This window comes from Bubalus bubalis, chromosome 24 (genome assembly GCF_019923935.1).
Source record: "Bubalus bubalis isolate 160015118507 breed Murrah chromosome 24, NDDB_SH_1, whole genome shotgun sequence".
NCBI classification, from domain to species: domain Eukaryota; kingdom Metazoa; phylum Chordata; class Mammalia; order Artiodactyla; family Bovidae; genus Bubalus; species Bubalus bubalis.
The window spans coordinates 31,312,836-31,334,025 of NC_059180.1; the positions used below are offsets into that span (position 1 = coordinate 31,312,836).

Below are 21,190 nucleotides of genomic sequence, written 5' to 3' on the forward strand. Positions count from 1 at the left end.
TGGTCCACACCGCTATGTCCACCTAACATCAGGAGCCATGCAAATCCTGGATCAGAAAAGACTCTCCCTGGCCAACCTCTCCCTACCCCTTGTCCCCAGCTCCCCGGAAATACCAAGTCCCCCACCCCAGCCTGTCCAGGACACCCCCAAGATACCACAGCCTGACAAGGGCACCCCAACCTGGCCAGGGCACATATGCCATAGCTTTCAACAAACTGAGTCAGCAGCTGGCTGGGGTTGAGGAGTGAGCCCCAATTTCTCTGAGTAGATGACATCACTTGAAAATTAGGTAAAGGCTCTGGAAAGGCCAGAGCACAATTTCTGAAAGCACATCTTCTAATCAGGCTGCTTGCTGGTGTCTGGCATGTTAGCTGGTGCTCACAAATTTTACTTAAGTGGAAGAAAGAATAAAATGCAGGACTTAAGCAAGGAAGAGAAGGGCATCACTCAGTTCGTGCCTGCACTGAAGGACTTTCATAAAGACCTTCCACCCAGGATGACTCCCAGATATGGCAGATGGTCTTCTCTGACCTGGTGAAAACAGAGTGGTAAGGGACTGCAAAAGGGACTTTGCCGATGAAGTTCTGGATAGTCAAAGCTATGGTTTTTCCAGTAGTCATGTGCGGATGTTAGAGTTGGGCCATAAAGAAGGCTGAGTGCTGAAAAACTGATGCTTCCTAATTGTGGTGTTGGAGAAGACTCTTGAGAGTCTCTCTTGGACTGCAGGGAAAACAAACCAGTCAATACTAAAGGAAATCAGTCCTGAATATTCATTTGAAGGACTGATGATGAAGCTGAAACTCCAATCCTTTGGCCACCTGATGCCAAGAACGGACCCATTGGAAAAGACCCTAATGGTGGGAAAGACCGAAGTCAGGAGGAGAAGGGGATGACAGAGGATGAGATGGTGGGATGGCATCACCAACTCAATGGACATGAGTTTGGGTAAACTCCAGAAGTTGGTGATGGACAAGGAGGCCTGGCGTGCTGCAGTCCATGGGGTCCCAAAGAGTTGGACACAACTGAGTGACTGAACTGAACTCAGCAACTGAACAACAAACAACAAAAGGACTATGAACGAGTGACAAAGTATGCTTCATCCTCTCTGTTCTGTTCCACTTAAGGGGTATCACAAACCCTGCTCTGGCTTAGCACATTCAAGCTGGTCTTAGGAAAATTGACTTTGGCTGTGGAGAGAAACCCTTCTCTATGTTGTAGCTTCTGTTTTGGGGGGCTGGGGGGGGACGACTCATTCCGAAAATGCTCCTACTCAGAAATGTACTATATAGTATTGCAGATTTTAAACCAAATTCAAGCCCAGTGGTACTCCCCACCCCACATTTAATTTTCTTACAGGATTAAATTAAATTCCTGTGAGGGCAGAGTATAGATTTCAGAAACAGTGGTGGCATAGTCCACGGCCACCTGCATGAGAGTCACACATCTAAACGTGCAAATCGAGAGCCCCCGGCCCCGTGCCGTGATCCCCGGAGATGAGGCACAGGCACGTGGCTCCTCAGGAAAGGCCTCTGAACACTAGTTCAGCAAGTTCGTAAGGCAAAGACTCAGGGATTTAGAAGGAAATGACCTGAGTTCATTCCCACCCCAAAGCCACAGACAAGACGTTTAAGCTCTCCTGAACCTCTAATAACGAATATTTTAAAACACAGGGGAAACACCTACTCATCCCGGGATTACTGAGTCAAATGTGAATAGACTTGAACTTGCTTGGGAAGGATAAAGGGCTAAACTACTCATTCAAAACATGCAGTGAATGAAATGAATGGCTACAAAAGCCAGGTGCTGGGGAAACAGAGATGAGAAGTGAGGAGTCACAAGGCCAACGCAGACACAACCCAGTGTAATGAGATGGAGTCCGGGCCACACGAGCAGTATCTGTGTGGAAAGGGTGATGGTCCCCCTGAGAAAGACAAGATTAATGCTGCAGTGATAACCGCCAGACTGGTGGCAGTTACAAACTAGTGATGAAGAAAGCAAGGCATGCTATCAAGGAAAAGCAAAAAGAAAATCAACGTGTTGAACCTCATCAAATGGAGACCATAGTAAATACAAACACTCAAAAAAATTCCAGTCTTTTATGATATTACTATGCAAATCACACTCATATTATACTCCTGTCTCTATGACACAGAAAAATGACTACATGTACTGGATACCAACTATACACTGGGTGCCATATGAATGAAGGCTTTGCATTCACTGTTTTGGTAAATCCCCACGATAACCCTCGTGCCACTCGTGTGATTTCCCCTAACACTGGTGTGGCGTTTCCTCTTTCAGATGGCTAAGTAACTCCAAGAGGTCAAGTTATGGAGGATGCGCCTGAACTCAAATTCAGGACTGGCTGACTCCCAAGACCTGTGAGCATGGAGCATACTCCCCTCTGTTAAAATGTCCACACTCCAAGGGCTTGTTTTTGTATAAGAAAATCTTGTTCTGGTCAGTTGGGTGAAGGTTGCAAGACACTTCAGCCAAAGCTAAATACCCTGTCTGCAGGTTGACCTAAGAAACATTTCAGCAGAGTCATGACAGTTAAAGTGCAGCCAAACTGCACAGGAGGAAGCATACAGGGCCACCTTATTTGGTGGGATCTTGCCCAGGTGATCACTTCTCTATCTACTTGTATTTCTGATCAAGAATATTATTATTTGCAGCTAAAATCTACTCCAGTAGTCATGTGCAGATGTGAGAGTTGGACTATAAAGAAAGCTAAGTGCCGAAGAATTGATGCTTTCAAATTGTGGTGCTGGAGCAGACTTGAGAGTTCCTTGGACAGCAAGGAGATCAAACCAGTCAATCCTAAAGGAAATCAACCCTGAACATTCATTGGAAGGGCTGATGCTGAAGCTCCAACACTTTGGCCACTTGATGTGAAGGACTGACTCATTGGAAAGGATTTTAATGCTGGGAAAGATTGAGGGCAGGAAGAAAAGGGGACAACAGAATGAGATGGTTGGATGGCATCACTGACTCAACGGACACGAGTTTGAGCAAGCTCCAGGAGATGGTGAAGGACAGGGAAGCCTGGTACGCTGCCACCCGTGGGGTCGCAAAGAGTTCGACAAGACTTAGTGACTGAATAACAAATCTACTCAGTACTCCCTCTCTGGTAGGCGTTATGCTAAGACGTCTACATGGATTGCCTCATGAGGCAGGTGCTGCCAACTTCCCCCATTTTATAGATGAGAAAACTGAGGTACAGAGAGATTAGGAAACAGAACTGGAGCTGGGGTTGGAGCCTGATCAGCCTAACCCCATTGATTCTCCGCCACTTTGGCATTCTGTTGCTTTCACCCATGGCCTGACATGACTTAATCATGCTACAGGTTCACCACCTTGTAAATATCTTAAGACTAGTCATAAAAATTCCCTAACTGCACAAACTGATACAATGATTGCTAACAGTCTAGCAAGTAAGTCTTACTTTTGCAAGAATGAAGAGCAGGGTCTTTCATCTAATTAATTTTCCGGGATCCTAAGCAGCACCGTTTTTCTAACTCATCTGCAGGTGTATTCCTCCCATGCTGAGCGTCTGCCGGGCCAGGCACAGGGGTGATCAAGATGAAAAGGTGCAGCCCCCGCCCCCCTCGGGTTCCCTCTGCCCCTCACCTTCGGCTGTTTGACCTTCTCTTTTCAGCATCTGGACAGCGCCTACGTATTTCTTCAGTTGCACTTTGAGCACTTCATTTTCTCTGTGGGCACAAGAATGTCAGAAAAATGTATTTTAAAATTGGCAACTTAGACCCAAAGAAGGAAGAAAATCTGCGTAAGGAAAATACACAGTGTGCATCTGGTAAATATTAATGTATTCTGTTTTAGAGATCTTTGCTGGAAAAGACAAGGTTAGCGAGGGCACATTTGTGTAACACCGTCAAGAACCACTCATTCATGGTGGAAATAAGTGCTAATTGGTTTCAGCACCCACAAATTCAGGATGCTGGCATGTGTGGTCCTCAGGTTATTTGAATCTAACAACCTGTTAGGTGCCGACTGTGTCAGGCACTCTAGTATTTACAGAAACTGTAAAAATAGACAAATTTACAGTATGTCCATTTACACAAACACATACTAGCTATTGTTTACTTGGGGAACACTCAGTGTTTTTAGTAACTACTACATGTATTCGGACACGACTGAGTGACTGAACACGTATTAAACATTATTTGCCAGGCATCACATGAAGCCTTTATTATCTCATTCAAACCTTCCAAGGTACATATTAGCACAACACCACCCATTTTACAGATGAGCAAAGTGTGGTACAATGACGAAAATCAGTTAACTGAGTCCACCTGCCTCACCCCTCTCCCCAGGTGAGACTGTAGGATGGAACTTGAAACTCGGGCAATGACAAGATCCCACTCCACTGAATTCACTCCTCAGGTACCCTGGCTGAGGACTAGGACATGAAAGTCAGGAGAGAAAAATACCATCTGTTAAGAATTTACTACATAGTTCAGACTTTACATGTGTGACCTCAGTGAATCAAGCACGCATACATACATTCATCCACTCTTCATTCAATGGAAGCATGCTTCTGAAGTACCTAACAATATGTCAGGTGCAGTGACCCTGTAATGCCCTCCTCGTTCTGCAGGAGAGGAGCTGGGGCATGGAGACGGTCACATGGCCAACGCCAAGGTCATATGTAAGACACCGAGTCTGGATACAAACCCACGTCTATGTCTCCAAGGCCCCAATGAGCGCTTCTCTGTCTCTCTTGGGATTTCAAACTGGTTTCTTACCTCAGCCCCAGAGACAAATGCCTCTTCCACACTTTCTGCTTCTACACATTCCCTATCCCACAAGGTTTTAAGCCTGAGTGTTCTTACACATGCTGGAATATTGCCTTACGATGAAAACGATTGGGTATCTCTTATGATTATAAAAAATAAAACACTCATTGCAAAATACTCAATCAGAACACATTTAAGAAGGAATGTAAAAATTCCACTAAAAATCCTCGAAATAAATCTCACTAACTTCTTAAGACTCTTGAGAGTCTCTTACCAGCAAGGAGATCAAAGCAGTCAATCCTAAAGGAAATCAAACCCTGAATATTCATTGGAAGGACTGATGCTAAAGCTGAAGCTCCAATACTTTGACCACCTGATGTGAAAAGCAGACTCACTGGACAAGACCCTGATGCTGGGAAAGACAGAAGGCGGGAGGACAAACAGACGACAGAGGATGAGACGGTTTGACGGCATCACCGACTCGATGGATGTGAGTTTGAGCAAGGTCCGGGAGATGGTGAAGGACAGGGATATGCTGCAGTCTCTGGGGTCACAAAGAGCTGGACACAACTGAGCAAATGAATAACAACATTTTTACTTTCATCCTATCAACGCTCGCCTGAGCATGCACACATACATACATCACTGAATATAATTATTCACAGGTGAAACACAATTTCACACGCCTCAAAATTTTTCTGTTTGAAGACTTTTTCCCTCTGTTTACTGTCCCACACATCCTTCTCCATGGCAACCACCATTAAACATCTGGTACACACATTTCATGTCTCCTCCATGCTCACAGAGTCACTACAAACCTGATACACTCAGAGTTTACTTTATGCAACCGGGTCCTGCTATAAATTTTTCTACAACTGGTTTGTCTCATTTAACAATTCACCAAGGTAAGCTTCTGATTCCATCTATTTATGGATGGAGATGCCATTCCTTGGTAATAATATGCCACATATATGCTCAGTGGAAAAACTGCAGACTGCCAAACTGCAGACTGCAAATCACTGACTCTGTTTCTGACACATCTTATTATACCTCAGCCCACAGAGATGGCATTTGGCATTGTGCTTTTCTGCACTGTATTTTGGCAGAAAGAACACAAGTACCAACTGCAGACATGACCATATACTGAGGTGTCACCAAGTTTCATCTCAGAAACTTAGGAAGAAAGTCCGACATGAAGGAGTTCCTTAATTATCGTCCTCCTCCTAGACAGCCTGTCACAAATGTTTCTATTGGCAGCTGCACTTTCTCTGTGATACAAAGAGCCAGGGTCTGAAGCTAATAAACAACTAAGGAATCTCGAGATCTGCGGGCAGGAAAACACTGCCCAACGGACATGCTGACACAGCTGCTTTTCCTGGATCCCCTCGCCAGCTCTTGTCATTCATCCAGCTTACTCCTAATCCCCTCGTGTGAATTCCAAGCACATAGCTGAAAATAAGGGACAGAAAGAGATTGCTATGCATCTCTGTATGGTCTGCAGTGCTGGAGAAGACTCTCAAGGGTCCCTTGGACTTCAAGGATATCAAATCAGTCACTCCTAAAGGAAATCAGTCCTACATATTCATTGGAAAGACTGATCCAATATTTTGGCCACCTGATGTGAAGAGCCGACTCATTACAAAAGACCCTGATGCTGGGAAAGATTGAGGGCAGGAGGAGAAGTGAGCAACAGAGGATGAGATGGTTAGATGGCATCATCTACTCAGTGAACATGAGCCTGAGAAAACTCCAGGAGATAATGGAGAACAGGGAAGCCTGGTGAACTGCAGTCCATGGGGCTGCAAGGAGTCAGACAAGACTTAGGTTGAACAACAAATGGCCTAATTTAACAATGATACGTTCAGAATGTTGGGCAAGAGGCAAGAAGAGGTAGGTTTACTCAGGCCCAGCACTGGTGAGTTGGGTTGGGCTGTCAAGCCTCAGTTTGCCCAAGCACACCATCCAGGCCCACCCTCAGCTGCCTAGCTGTCAATTCTGCAGCCAGCACTGAAATGTTCAAAAGGCTGCTTTTCTTCTGGTTTGGAGGCATCTGTTAACATCTTAACACTATCTAAATATTAAGGCTTCTATGGTGGTCCAGAGGCTAAGACTCCGCACTCCCAATGCAACAGGCCTGGGTTCGATCCCTGGTCAGGGAACTAGATCCCACCTGCCGCAACTCAGAGTTAGCATGCCCCAACTAAAGCTCCTGCATGACACAAGAGAGACCGACCTAACAGGGGAAGATCAAGACCTTTAATACAAATCCAACTTTCATCAAAATGATGAGATGTCATGGAGAATACACTATAGATGGGCAGCTTTAGGAACCATAAATTCATCCCAGCCAACTTTGCCTCAATGAACTTGTTTGCCTTCTGTGGGAAAGGAACACTGTCAGGCCAGTAGAACTGCTCCCGACACAAACACGAACATCGGGAGGACCCACTGGCTGCCCCAGAGAGGCAACTAGCTACGGACCCCGGGAAAGATGAGGCCTTTGTTTCAATTTTTATTTTGAAGTACTTATAGACCCAGAAAGTTGCAAAGACATTACTGAGAGGTCCTGTATACCCTCGGCCCAGCCTCCCCCAGGGGTCACACCTTCTGTAACTATGCTCTGATGGCAAATCCAGGACACTGACACGGTCACATCATGCATGTGGTTCTATCCAGCCCAGTGTTTTAACTGACGTTCATAACAACCTGAAGATGAGATTCAGGCTCAGATGACCACAGCAGGCAGACAGACGAGACTTGAGTAACCCAAATAAGACAAGAGGGTCTGGGGGCAGGAGCTGCCCTAGTACCACTACTGAGCCCCTCGCTACAACTAGAGAAGCCGTGCACCACAGCTAAGACCTGATGCAGCCAAAAAAATAAACAAATAGACACCTAACAAGTCAATGGCCCGAGAAAATAATTCCTAGGCTCTGAATGCCTAATTTGCAACCAGCCAATAGAACTCTGGACTTCCCTGATGTTTCAGACAGTTAAGAATCTGCCTGCAATGCAGGAGACCTAGGTTCGATCCTTGGGTTGGCAAGATCCCCTGGAGGAGGAAATGGCAACGCACTCCAGTGTTCTTGCCCAGAGAATCCCATGAACAGAAGAGCCTGGTAGGCTACAGTCCCTGGGGTCGCAAAGAGTCAGACATGACTGGGCAATCAACACGCAATACAACTTTAATCTGTAGACAAAGGAAGCATACAGAATGTATCGATCCTGATGATCATATAAGAATGCCGTTTCGTCTGCCACCTCATGAGATGACAGGATGGGTCAATGATGAAGTGCATCCTGTGAAAGGGAAGAGAAACCTGAAGACACCCCCCTCCCTGCCGCCTCTTTAGTAACCACCCAGTTCTTTCCACTCTGAAGCAGGGGTGGGGGTGGGATACAACTTCCTCACAGTTCAGGGAAAGGAAAAAAAAAACACAGAGGATGAACTAGAACAGAATCTCCCAAAGCTGGTACATCCTGGAGATCGGCTGCGGGCTTCACCAAACTGTTCGTATTTTAACACCAGGCAATTCTTCCGGTATGTTTCAAAAACACCAGTTTTCCACGTATGGTACATAAATGATACAGAGCAGCAGCAGTCCCCAAGCTTTTTGGCACCAGGGACCGGTTTTGTGAAAAGAGTTTCTCCATGGACCAGAGGGTGAGGAATGGTTTCGGGATGGTTCTAGTGCATTACATTTATTTGTGCACTTATTTCTACTATTATTTACATCTGCTCCATCTCAGATCATCAGGCGTTAGGTCCCAGAGGTTGGGAACCCCTGATGTAAAGAACCCTTTGGAAAGGCATGTAAAAGTTTTTAAAAGTGAATGGATTGCACAATAAATACTATGGAATTAGTAACGGGCAGTACACCACGTGGCAAAGACCACGAGGGCAGTGACAGATCTTTGCTTTAGAGAAAATAAGTGTGTAAGGAGAAGACCTTTGCTTACAGAGTCCTTTCCAAATTGTATTCCCAGGGATGACAACATACTCCAAGACAGACAGACGGGAGAACAGAGTTAAAGATGTTTAGAAACATTAGAAAAGTTCTGTCTCCCTCCCCCTCCTCCCCAGGGCTTCTCAGAGCCCTCAATATATTTATGTACACTGAGCGTCTATTAACTCCTCAATCTGAATAGTTTGTGAAATGCTGCATTTTCATACTGGGCACAGCCCTCTAGGAATGGGAAAGAAATCCTAGAGCAAGAGAACCATATCTCTGATAGAAAAGCACTGCCCAGGTGGGCATGGCAGAGATGGGCATTTGTGATGCTTCCACCTCCTTGAAAACCCTCTGTGCCAGTTAAGACGTAAGAGGCAGCTCAGTGCCAAGACCTCCTACGGGAAAAACTTCATTCAGAAGCTCCCTCCATGGAAAATAGGAAATACGCTTTCCTACCTGCAACACAGGTGTCCTACCTGCAACACATTTTCTACCTGTACAGAATGAAGCAGGGCAACGGCTAACCGAGTTCTGTCAAGAGACTGCACTGCCGCTGCTGCTGCTAAGTCGCTTCAGTCGTGTCCGCCTCTGTGCGACCCCATAGACGGCAGCCCACCAGGCTCCCCCGTCCCTGGGATTCTCCAGGCAAGGACACTGGAGTGGGTTGCCACCTCCTCCTCCAATGCATGAAGGTGAAAAGTGAAAGTGAAGTCGCTCAGTCGTGTCCGACTCTGTGTGACCCCATAGACGGCAGCCCACCAGGCTCCCCCGTCCCTGGGATTCTCCAGGCAACAACACTGGAATGGGTTGCCATTTCCTTCTCCAAAAGAGAACGCACTGGTCATAGCAAACACGCTCTTTCAACAACACAAGACTCTACACATGGACATCACCAGATGGTCAATACCGAAATTAGACTGTTTATATTCTTTGCAGCCAAAGATGAAGAAGCTCTATACAGTCAGCAAAAGACTGGGAGCTGACTGTGGCTCAGATCCTGAACACCTTATTGCCAAATTCAGACTTAAATTGAAGAAAGTAGGGAAAACCACTAGACAGTTCTTGTATGACCTACATCGAATCCCTTACGATTATACAGTGGAAATGACAAATAGATTCAAGGGATTAGATCTGATAGACAGAGTCCCTGAAGAACTATGGTTAGAGGTTTGTGACACTGTACAGGAGGCAGTGATCAAGACCATTCCAAAGAAAAATGCAAAAAGGCTAAATGGTTGTCTGAGGAGGCCTTACAAATAGCTGTGAAAAGAAGAAAGGCAAAAAGGAGAGATACACCCAAATGAATGTAAAGTTCCAAAGAATAGCAAGGAGAGAAAAGAAAGCTTAAGTGAACAATGTACAGAAATAGAGGAAAACAATAGAATGGGGAAGACTAGTGATCTCTTCAAGAAAATTAGAGATACCAAGGGAACATTTCATGCAAAGATGGACTCAATAAAGGACAGAAATGCCATAGGATGACACCACCCTATGGGAGAAAGCAAAGAACTGAAGAGCCTCTTGATGAAAGTGAAAGAGGAGAGTGACAAAGCTAGCTTAAAACTCAACATTCAAAAAATGAAGATCATGGCATCCAGTCCCATCACTTCATGGCAAATAGATGGGGAAACAATGGAAACAGTGACAGATTTTATTTTCTTGGGCTCCAAAATCACTGCAGATGGTGACTGCAGCCATGAAATTAAAAGACATTTGCTTCCTGGAAGAAAAGTTATGACAAACCTAGACAGCATATTAAAAAGCAGACACGTTCCTTTGCCGACAAAAGTCTGTCTAGTCAAAGCTATGGTTTTTCCAGTAGTCATGTACTGGAAAATGTACATGTGAGAGTTGGACCAGACTGCCTTACCTGCCTCCTGAGAAATCTGTATGCAGGTCAAGAAGCAACAGTTAGAACTGGACATGGAACAATGGACTGGTTCCAAATTGGAAAAGGAATATGTCAAGTCTATATATTGTCACCCTGCTTATTTAACTTATACACAGAGTACATCATGTGAAATGCCAGTCTGGATGAAGCACAAGCTGGAATCAAGATTACCTGGAGAAATATCAATAATCTCAGATATGCAAATGACACCACCCTTATGGCAGAAAGTGAAGAAGAACTAAAGAGCTCTTGATAAAAGTGAAAGAGGACAGTGAAAACGTTGGCTTAAACTCAACATTTAAAAAACAAAGATTATGGCATCCAGTCCCATCACTTCATGGCAAAGAGATGGGTAAACAATGGAAACAGTGAGAGATTTTATTTTGGGGGGCTCCAAAATCACTGCAGATGGTGACTGCAGCCATGAAATTAAGACACTTACTCCTTGAAAAAGTTACAACCAACCTAGACAGCATATTAAAAAGCAGAGACATTACTTTGCCACCAAAGGTCCATCTAGTCAAAGCTATGGTTTTTCCAGTTGTCATGTATGGATATGAGAGTTGGACTATAAATAAAGCTGAGCATCGAAAAATTGACTCTTTTGAACTGTGGTTTTGGAGAAGACTCTTGAGAGTCCCTTGGACTGCAAGGAGATCCAACCAGTCCATCCTAAAGGAGATCAGTCCTGGGTGTTCAATGGAAGGACTGATGCTGAAGCTGAAACTCCAACACTTTGGCCACCTGATGCAAAGAGCTGACTCATTTGAAAAGATCCTGATGCCAGGAAAGATTGAAAGCGGGAGAAGGGGATGACAGAGGATGAGATGGTTGGATGGCATCACCGACTCAATGGACATGAGTTTGAGCAGGCTCCAGGAATTGATGAAGGACAGGGAAGCCTGGCGTGCTGCAGTTCACGGGGTCGCAGAGTCGGACACGACTGAACGACTGAATTGAACCTGCAACACAAGAGTACTCACCTCCGAGAGGGGCTCTGAACATTCAAGGGGTTGCAGACATGGCCTGCTCTGGTTCAGTCTACACAACAGCTCTGCGAGAGGGGTTACTGTCCCTGACTTTTATTACTTGCATTTCTACAGGTGAAGGAACTGAAGCTCAGAGAGGTTCAGTGGTCAATAAAAAACAATTCACACCGCTCTACTAATCAGGGCCACTATTCACACTCAAGTCTCTCCAAGTCAGTCCATGTCCTTCTCCTTTCAACCACACGCTTGCTCTTGCTGGGTCATCAGCAATGCCTCATGAGGTTGGTTGTACTGTGCCCATTTTGCAGATGGGAAAGCTGAGGCCCAGAGAGTCAAACAACATAAATACACCCGAGATTCAAACCCATGTCCTTTAACTCCAAAGTCTCTTGCTGGAATCATAAAAATCCAGGGAATTAAATGAACAGGACAAAGTTGAAAACGTAAAGCCTTTGAGGGAGTCCACTGGGAAATGAGAGAGGATGCGCATGGGTCTGCAGGATCTCCTAGTTGGTCAGCCTGCTGTGCAAACGTAAACAGGATTCTCCCGACCTGCCAGCTTTGCTCAGAGGTTAAGGGACTGTCCTAGGGTTACATAGCTCAAGCCTCTGCTGCCCATCAGCAGACAGCTCACAAAAGGAAACAGGGGGTCCGAGGTGAGCTTTTTCTAAATATGAATCAACAGCCTCAAGAACTGTATATCTTCTGAGCCAACAGCTCCACTTCTAGGAAAACCATGCTCAGGAATAAGAAGCGAAGTCTCAAAACATACACATGCGGATGTTGTGAATGTTATCAGAAAGAAAGTGGTTACAAATTACCTGCTGACACTGGGAGAGTGAAGAGGCTGACGTGGCTTATCCGTCTGTAAGAGGACACTGTTTGTTGTGATGAATATTGTTGTTGTTCGTTGTTGTTTCATCGCTAAATCGTGTCCAACTCTTTGCAACCCCATGGACTGCACCCCTCCAGGCTCCTCTGTCCAGGAGGACGCAATTCTTCCCAGGCAAGAACACTGGAGTGGGTTACCATTTTCTTCTCCAGAGGATCTTCCCGACCCAGGGATCGAACCCATGTCTCCTGCACTGGCAGGCAGGTTCTTCACCACTAAGACCCCAGGGAAACCCTAATGCATTTAACATGGATAACGATATAGGATGACATGAATGCAGCAGAGAACAAAGAAAGTATGTTTACTCTAACCCCTCAGGTATATTTACTGGCATATATTTGCATCAGATGAAAAATAATCCACCTGCAATGCGGGAGACCTGGTTTTGATCCCTGGGTTGGGAAGATCCCCTGGAGAAGGAAACGGCAACCCACTCCAGTATTCTTGCCTCGAGAATTCCATGGACAGAGGAGCCTGGCAGGCTACAGTCCATGAGGTCACAAAGAGTCAGACATGACTAAGCGACTTTCACTTTTCATTTACACTAGAAATATACATGCCAGGATATTGGGGCTTCCCTGGTGGTCCAGTGGTAAAGAATCTGCCTTGAAATCCAGGAGAAGTGGGTTCGATCCCTGGTCGGAGAACTAAGATCCCACATGTCATGGAGCAGCTAAGCCCTAGTGCTGCAAATACTGAATTCTGCATGCCACAACTAGAGAGTCCACGAGCCACAACAAAAGATTCCACATGATACAACAAAGATCTGTGGCCATAACTAAGACACAGTGGAAGGAAGGAATATACACACCGCACAATATTAACAGAGCTTGTTTCTGAATGTTGAAATCAGGAGAAAGAAATTTTTAATATGCCATCAACACACTTCACTAGCAGACTAGAAAAAAACAACATATGAAGACTAAGAGCAGCCCTACAAAACACAAGAGCAAGTGTACGGCTAACACCACACTCAGCCGTGAAAGACTGAACGGTTTCCCCATGCACCTGAGAGCAAGCCAGGAAGCCTCTCTCAGCTCTCTCTTCTATTCAGCACAGTACTGGAGGTTCTACCTAGTGAAATTAGTTTGTTGTTGTTGTTGTTGTTGTTTTAAAAAAATAAAGGATGAAATACACGGGTGTAAGTCCAATAAAAACATGTCCAGGATCTGTGTGCTAAAAACCATAAAACACGGGTGTAAGAAATCAAAACAGAACTACATGGATGTAAATAACAGGTTCATAGCTTGTAAGACTCGAAACCGTTAAGATGTAAGATGTCCATCCACAGACTGACCTATAGATTGAATGCAAGTACAACAAAAATTCCAGCAGGATATCTTACACATATACGTTAGCTGATTCTAAAATTCACATAGAAAGGCAAAGAAATTACAGAAGCCAAAATCACTGTGAAATAGAAGCAACATTCAAAGGACTCACACTATTCTAAGACTTTCTATGCAACTTTAATCAAGGAACGTAACACAGGCCAAGGAAAGACACAGATCAACAGAAGAGAGTCCAGAAATAAATTCGCACGAATACGGCCAAATAATTTTTGACCAAGGTACAAGGGCAGTTCAGAAACAAGGATGACCTTTTCAACAGTTTGGGAACAGCTGGCTATTCATACACCAAAAAATAAACTTCAACTAGTACTTCACACCTTACACAAATATTAAGTCAAACTGGAAGAATGATAAATGTAAAACATGGAAGTACAAAACTTGAGAAAGTCTTCATGCCTCAACGGGGGCTGGCAAAGAGTTCTTATATTTAACACCAAAAGCATGAGCCATAATTAACAAAATAAAAGTTAAACTTGATTTGCTCTGTGAAACTCATTTAACAATGAGCGGAAGAAGACAAGCTGCAGATGGGAAGAAAGTATTGACAAATCAGATAAAGGACTCCTATCTGAAAGAACTCTCAGAACAAACAAACAAAACATAACTAACCACAGAAAGGCAGGAGAGGAGGGCAAAAGACCTGAACAATTCACCAAAGAAGATAAACAGACGGCAAATAAGCACATGAAAAGACGCCAATCATCAAAATCCCTGAAACAGCACTATGAATCTATTAAAATCACTTTAAAAAATCAAATGACAACATCAAGTACCTGGGGGATCTTGAAGCAACTAAAACTCTTAATTCCACTGTGCAGGAATACATAAAAGTTGGGTGACTCTGGAAAACAGTAAAACAGCTTTTTAGAAAGCTGTCCTATGACCCGGAAACTCACTTCTGAGTATTTTTCCTGGGAAATGACCTTTCATTTTTCACACACAAATCTCTCCATGAATGTTAACAGCCACACCAGGCATAATCACCAAAAATGGCAAACAATTCAAATGCCCTTCAATGGGTAAATGGTTAAACCCTGGTCCATCCACACAAAGGGATACTGCTGGTCAATAAAACTGAACGTGGTATCCCGGGATGTTACGATTTGGATGTATCTCAGGAACATCTAAATAAAAGAAACCAGTCCCCAGAGGCTATATAGTATATATAGTGATATACATACATATAGTGATCTCATGTATTTGACACTCTAGAAAAGCTGAAACTACAGGGGAGAAGGATAGGTCATTGGCAGACAAGAGTTAAGCATGAGGGCAGAGACCACAAGGGGGCCGTGGGGGAGACCTTCTGTGGTCTCCTGACTGCGGTTGGTGGGGTTACATTCTTCAATGTACAGCTTACAACTCATGCCAACTGAACACCTTTAAAACCTGAATTTAACTGTATGGACATTAAAACCAAAATACTTAGTGAATAAAAAAAAAAGAGTGAGACAGGAGGAGGAGACTGATCCATCACACAGGCACCACACAGCCACGGGCGTGCCAACTGTGGAGGGGAGGGGCGGGAAGACAGAAAAGAGCAACAGAAACAAAGCGAGCATCTGACAGAGCAGACCTGGTCTGCCCGCTTTTCTCTCTTTTCAATTTTTATTTTTGATTGTGATAAAGTACACGTGACATAAACTTTACCATCTTAACCACCTTTAAGTATACGGTGCTGTGGAGTTAAGTACCTTCATATTTCAGTGCCCCCATCAGCACCACCCATCTCTGGAACATTTTTCATCTGAAAAACAAAAACTCCACACCCATTCAACAGTAACCCTCCATTCCCACTCAACCCTGACAGCCCCTGGCAGCCACCATTCTACTTGCTGTCTCTATGATTTATCTCCTTTTAAGAAAGACGATCAAGCAAATGTTACTGTCGACAGGGGTGCAGCTTTGAACGTGGCTCTGATGAAAGGAGACGCCAATTTGAAACTCAGTTTGAGACGTGGCTCCCAAAGACTCATGAGGCAGAAAGGAGCTTCACATGAGGACATCAACACAAAGAAAACAGCCGAGCCTGGCTTGCTCCGGCTTCCAGCACACAGAGGTCCATACACTGTGGCAGTCCCGTGCAACTTCAGGGCAGTGAGGGCTGCGGAATTCAATGGAAGCCTGAACTTTCCTTCCCGAGATCCTGACTCAACTGCAGAATCAAAAACCAGCTTAAGACTTCCCTGGTGGTCCAGTGGTTGAGAACCCACCTGCCAATGCAGGGGACACATGTTCAATCCCTGGGCCAGGAAGATTCCACATGCCGCAGGGCAACTAAGCCAGTGTGTCGTAAGAGAAGCCACCGCAACGAGAAGCCTACACACCACAGCTAAGGAGTAGCTCCCACCTGCAGAAACCAGAGAAATCTCCCTTGCAGCAATGAAGACCCAACAAAGCCAAAAAGAAAGAAAATTATAAAAAATAAAATTTTAAATTTAAAAATCAGTTTATGTTCCATTCCAGATTCAACTGTTTTATTCCCCCTTAATTGTCTGGAAATTGACTGCTCACATCCAGAGCATAAGATGCCTTAAAATCCAAACAGAACAGAGCAGGGTGTGAACGTGGCCAGACAATTGGATTTAACCTCTACTGAACGCATCACTAGTTTAACAAAAGCATCAGCAGATGGGGGCTAGAGTGTTGGCTACAAAAAGGGATCAATTCTCTCATTCATTCAGCAGGTATTACTGACTGCCAGGCATCGATCGAGGTGCTGAAAACACACGAACAAACAAAAAGGACAAAATTCCCTGGCCTCTCTGAGCTTCACTTATTCCCCAATTCTTTTAATTTTTCCTTTTGAGTAGGTACAGGCTGCCAAAGTGGAAAAGTAAAGTAAGGTTCTATTCCAGACATACATAAGACTTGTCTCCAGGAGTTAACCAGACTCTGGGTTCCTGGTTAGCCTTAGCCAGCTTTCCCTGGACCCACCACCCAGCTCTCCAACTCACACCTGATCTTGTTTCTTTTCAAGCCTCACCTACCCACAGCCCCAGAGCTTCCCAGGTGGCGCAGTGGGAAAGAACCCACCTGCCAATACAGGAGATACAAGAGATACGGTTCAATCCGAGGTTTGGGAAGATCCCCTGGAGTAGGAAATGGCAACTCACTGTATCCTCGCCTGGAAAATTCCCTGGACAGAGGAGGCTGTCGGGCTACAGTCCACGCGGTCACAAAAAGTTGGACATAACTGAGCACATGCACATATATACCCACAGCCCCCTCACCAACCTATTCTGAAGTCAATCTCAGACACAGAACATCATCCATAAAAATGTCAGGATTTACCTCTCAGCGGTATGGAGTCTTTATCTGAATCTAATCCCCACACCAGCATCACACCTAAAAAAGTAACCAAATACCCACTGTTCCCAATTGCTTCAGGCTTTTTGTTTCTTCAATCAGTATTGGACTTCTATCCTGGCAGGCTTTTACGGTAAAGCACTGAATCCTTTATATGCATAAAGCCAAAGAGGAAGCAGGTTGTCTGGCTAGAGAGTTACCCACATCTGGGTTCACATACCCGTCCTGTCCCTCCCAGATGGGGGCCAACAGTTCTCTGAGCCCAGGACTCCTTAGTTTCCAAGTAGGAGGTGAGGAGCCTTGCAGGGCTGAGACGAGAGACAGTGGGTATAAAGTCAGTGACCAACACTCAGGCATTCACTCACAGTCATTCCTCTTTCTCCTTAGGAATATGCGTTAGACCCAAATCACGCAAAACCTGGGCTCCTGACAATGGCTGTGCTTTAAAGAGTGTGTTTTTCCCAGGACGCACAAAGGGGGACTCTGTTCTCACGACCAGCACAGGTTACCCTGAGGGGCTTTTACCAGCATGGTCATCAAAAAGCATCCACTGAACAAAGGCTGATGTGGGGGGTAGGGAGGGAGGTGGTTCAGGCAACCACGATGCAGAGCAGACAATCAACTGGAGGAGGCGGCAGAGGAAACTGGAAACATCCGGAAGCAGACAAAGCTGGGCACAGCTCTCAGCTCCAGGTCTGACCAACTCCTCGATGCCACCGTAGCGGTGGTGGTGGAAGGAAGAGGAGGGGGCACGGTGGGGGTGTTGGCAGCAGCACCATCGAAACCCTTATGAGGGGCTCACTGGGCACCAAGCGCTGCCCTGCACACTGCTGTGGCGAGCCAGCTCTGGACTGTCCCCCAGAGACCCCAGTGTTAGCGGCCGTGTGTAATAACCACTCCTTGAACTGAGTTCGGATGGGTCTTACTCACTCGTTTCCAATAGCAGAAGGAAACTGTCAGCTGTGAGATCAGTTATTAATAGACTGTGAGGGAGGCTCACGGGGGAGGGGACATATGCACACATAGAGCTGGTTCACACTGCTGTGCAGCAGAAACTAACACACATTGTAAAGCAATTACCCTCTGCTTAAAAAGTAAATATGCAGAGGGGAAGATGTATGGACAGAGTAACATGGAAACTTACATTTTGCTAAGTCGCTTCAGTCGTGTCCGACTCTGTGCGACCCCCGAGATGGCAGCCCACCAGGCTCCCCCGTCCCTGGGATTCTCCAGGCAAGAACACTGGAGTGGGTTGCCATTTCCTTCTCCAATGCATGAAAGTGAAAAGTGAAAGTGAAGTTGCTCAGTTGTGTCTGACCCTCAGCGACCCCATGGACTGCAGCCTACCAGGCTCCTCCATCCATGGGATTTTCCAGGCAAGAGTACTGGAGTGGGGTGCCATTGTGTTACCATATGTAAAATACAAAGACAATGGGAATTTACTCTGTGACTCAGGGAACTCAAACTGGGGCTCAGTATCAACCTACAGGGGTGAGATCAGGAGAAAGATGGGAACGTGATTCTGGAGGGAGAGGACATGCATACTGATGGCTGATTCATGTTGATGTTTGGCAGAAATCAACAAAATCCTGTTAAGCAATTATCCTTCAATTAAAAAAAAAAAACTTTTAAAAATATGTAAAAGAAAAAAAATAAATAAATATGCACACCTGGTAAGTCACTTCAGTCGTGTCCGACTCTTTGCAACCCTATGGACTGTGGCCCACCAGGCTCCTCTGTCCTTGGGATTCTCCAGGCAAGAATACTGGAGTGGGTAGCCATGCCCTCCTCCAGGGAATCTTCCTCACCCAGGGATTGAACCCTCGACTCCTGAAACGTCAGCATTGGCAGGCGGGTTCTTTACCACTAGTGCCAAAAATAAATAAGATATAATACTGATGTAGAGAATAAAAGAGAGAGAGAGATTATGACGGCTACCCGGGATCTCTCCAGCTTCTGCACGTTCGCTCCCTCCCTCCTCTCGCCTCTGGTCTCCAGATCCCTGTCTTGAGGACACCCAGGCAGGCTGAAAAAGGCCCACGCAGCGAGGAAGGAGCCTGCCAGCAGCCACTTGTGTCAACTTAAGAGGCAGGTTTTCCAAGCCCAGCGGAGCCTTGAAATGAACTCAGCTCCACCCAGTGTCCTGACTACAACATCATTAGACCTTGAGTAAGAGGCACCAGCTAAGCCACGTCCAGATTCTTGACCCACAGAATTCATGAGATAATAATCAGGTTGTTGAGAACTTCCCTGGTGGCCCAGTGGCTAAGACTCCATGCTCTCAACGTAGGGGGCTCAGGTTCCCTCCCTGGTCAGGGAGCTAGACCCCACATGCTGCAAAGAGTTCGTAAGTCACAACGAAAGATCCAGCATGCTGCAACTGAGACTCAGCACAGCCAAATAAATAAATGTATTCCTTAATTGTTTTAAATAAATAAACGTGTTGTTTTAATCTATTAAACTTTGGGTTACTTTGTTACACACCTGACAATTAATATAGCTTTACTTATTATATTCATTTAACCCTTAGAACTATTCTATCAGGGATTTTGATCCTCAAATTCGGGCCAAGGAACAGGGAGGTAAGAATGACAAACAGGACAAATAATGTGCCCAAGGTGACTCATTCCCGACCCGCGAGTCCCTCATCTGTCAAAGCCCTGCAGTCTGGGCGACTTCACCTCTAGACAAGTGTGTGCGAGGGTGGCGTCTCTCTCTGCAGCTCCATCTACTCACCTAAACAACAGAAGAATACTGAGGACCTCACCGGATTGTCGCAGGAGCTTTATAATTTATTCAATAGAGGCTTTCCTGAAACCCACGTGGACCAGGTATTGTTTTGAAAACAGAAATGGAGGTGGCAACGAGAAAGACTAAGTCTCTACACTCACAGAAGTGACGGTCACAAAGGGGAGGTGGTCAAACCAGCCAAGGCACAGGCTTTGGAGAACAATGAGAATTATCAAGAGTGAAAGCCACACCTGGTAGAACAGCTAAAAGCCAGAACACTGGCAACTGCAAAGGCTGACGAGGCTATGGGGCAACAGGAACCGTCATTCATTGCTGGTGGGAATGCAAAACGCTGACAACCACGCTGGAAGACAGTCTGGCAGCTTCTCACAAAACTAAACACACTCCTACCATATGACCCACAAATGACACTGCTTGGTGTTTACCCACAGGACTTAAGAACGCGTATCTCCACAAAACCTTGCACACAATATTTAACAGTTTTATTCATAGTTGTCAAAACTTGGAGGTAATCAAGATGTCCTCTGATAGGTGAATGGATAAACAAATGGTCTACCCAGACAGTGGAATATTATTCAGCAGTGAAAAGAAATGAGCTATCAAGTTATAGAGAGACATGGAGGAAACTGAAATGCATATTGTAAGTGAAAGAAGCCAATTTGAAAAGGTTACTAACTTCATGATTCCAACTATATGACACTCTGAGAAAGGCAAAACTTGAGACAGTAAAAAGATCACAGACGTGGCTGACGGGGATTCGAAGACAGGGATGAATGGGTGAAGCACAGAAGACCTTTAGAACAATGAAATTGGCCTGTGTGAGAGTGCGACGGGAGACACACGTCACCATCTGTCCAAACCCACAGAATGTCCACCATGGAGGGCAACCCCTAATGTAAACACGGACTCTGGTAATAAAGGATCCACATTGCTCACTGATTGTAACAAATGTAGCCAACTCAACCCAAGATGCTAATAACAGAGGAGCCTGGGGAGGAGGGCACTGATGCATCTGGGAACCTTTGCGCTGTCTGTTCACATTCCTGTAAATCTAAAACTGCTCCCCAAAGCCTACTAATGTAAAAATACATAAATGAAGCAAGAGAAGAAGATACAAAGGGTATTTTAGGTTGGGTCATCTGAGAAGGCCTTTCTAAAAGGTGACAAAGAGGCAAGACCTCAAGGAAGTGTGACAGTGGGGGAAGATGGCCTCTGGGGACCTTGCAAAAATCCAGAATCCGACTCAGCTTGTCTGGGTGGAGCCTGAGAAGGCGTTTCGACCAGGCCCTCTAAAAA

The 21,190-nt window shown here is 45.3% G+C and overlaps 1 protein-coding gene across 11 annotated transcripts in view; it reads right to left on the reverse strand.

The window, feature by feature from the left end:
- SNX29 (sorting nexin 29) overlaps window positions 1-21,190 on the reverse strand; it is a 586,612-nt gene that overhangs the window by 366,069 nt on the left and 199,353 nt on the right. For all 11 annotated transcript variants that reach the window (XM_044935759.2, XM_045164260.1, XM_045164261.1 and 8 more), the window contains one exon: window positions 3,631-3,713. In XM_044935759.2, the coding sequence (XP_044791694.2) occupies window positions 3,631-3,713 (83 nt within the window). The remainder of the gene's footprint in view (window positions 1-3,630; window positions 3,714-21,190) is intronic.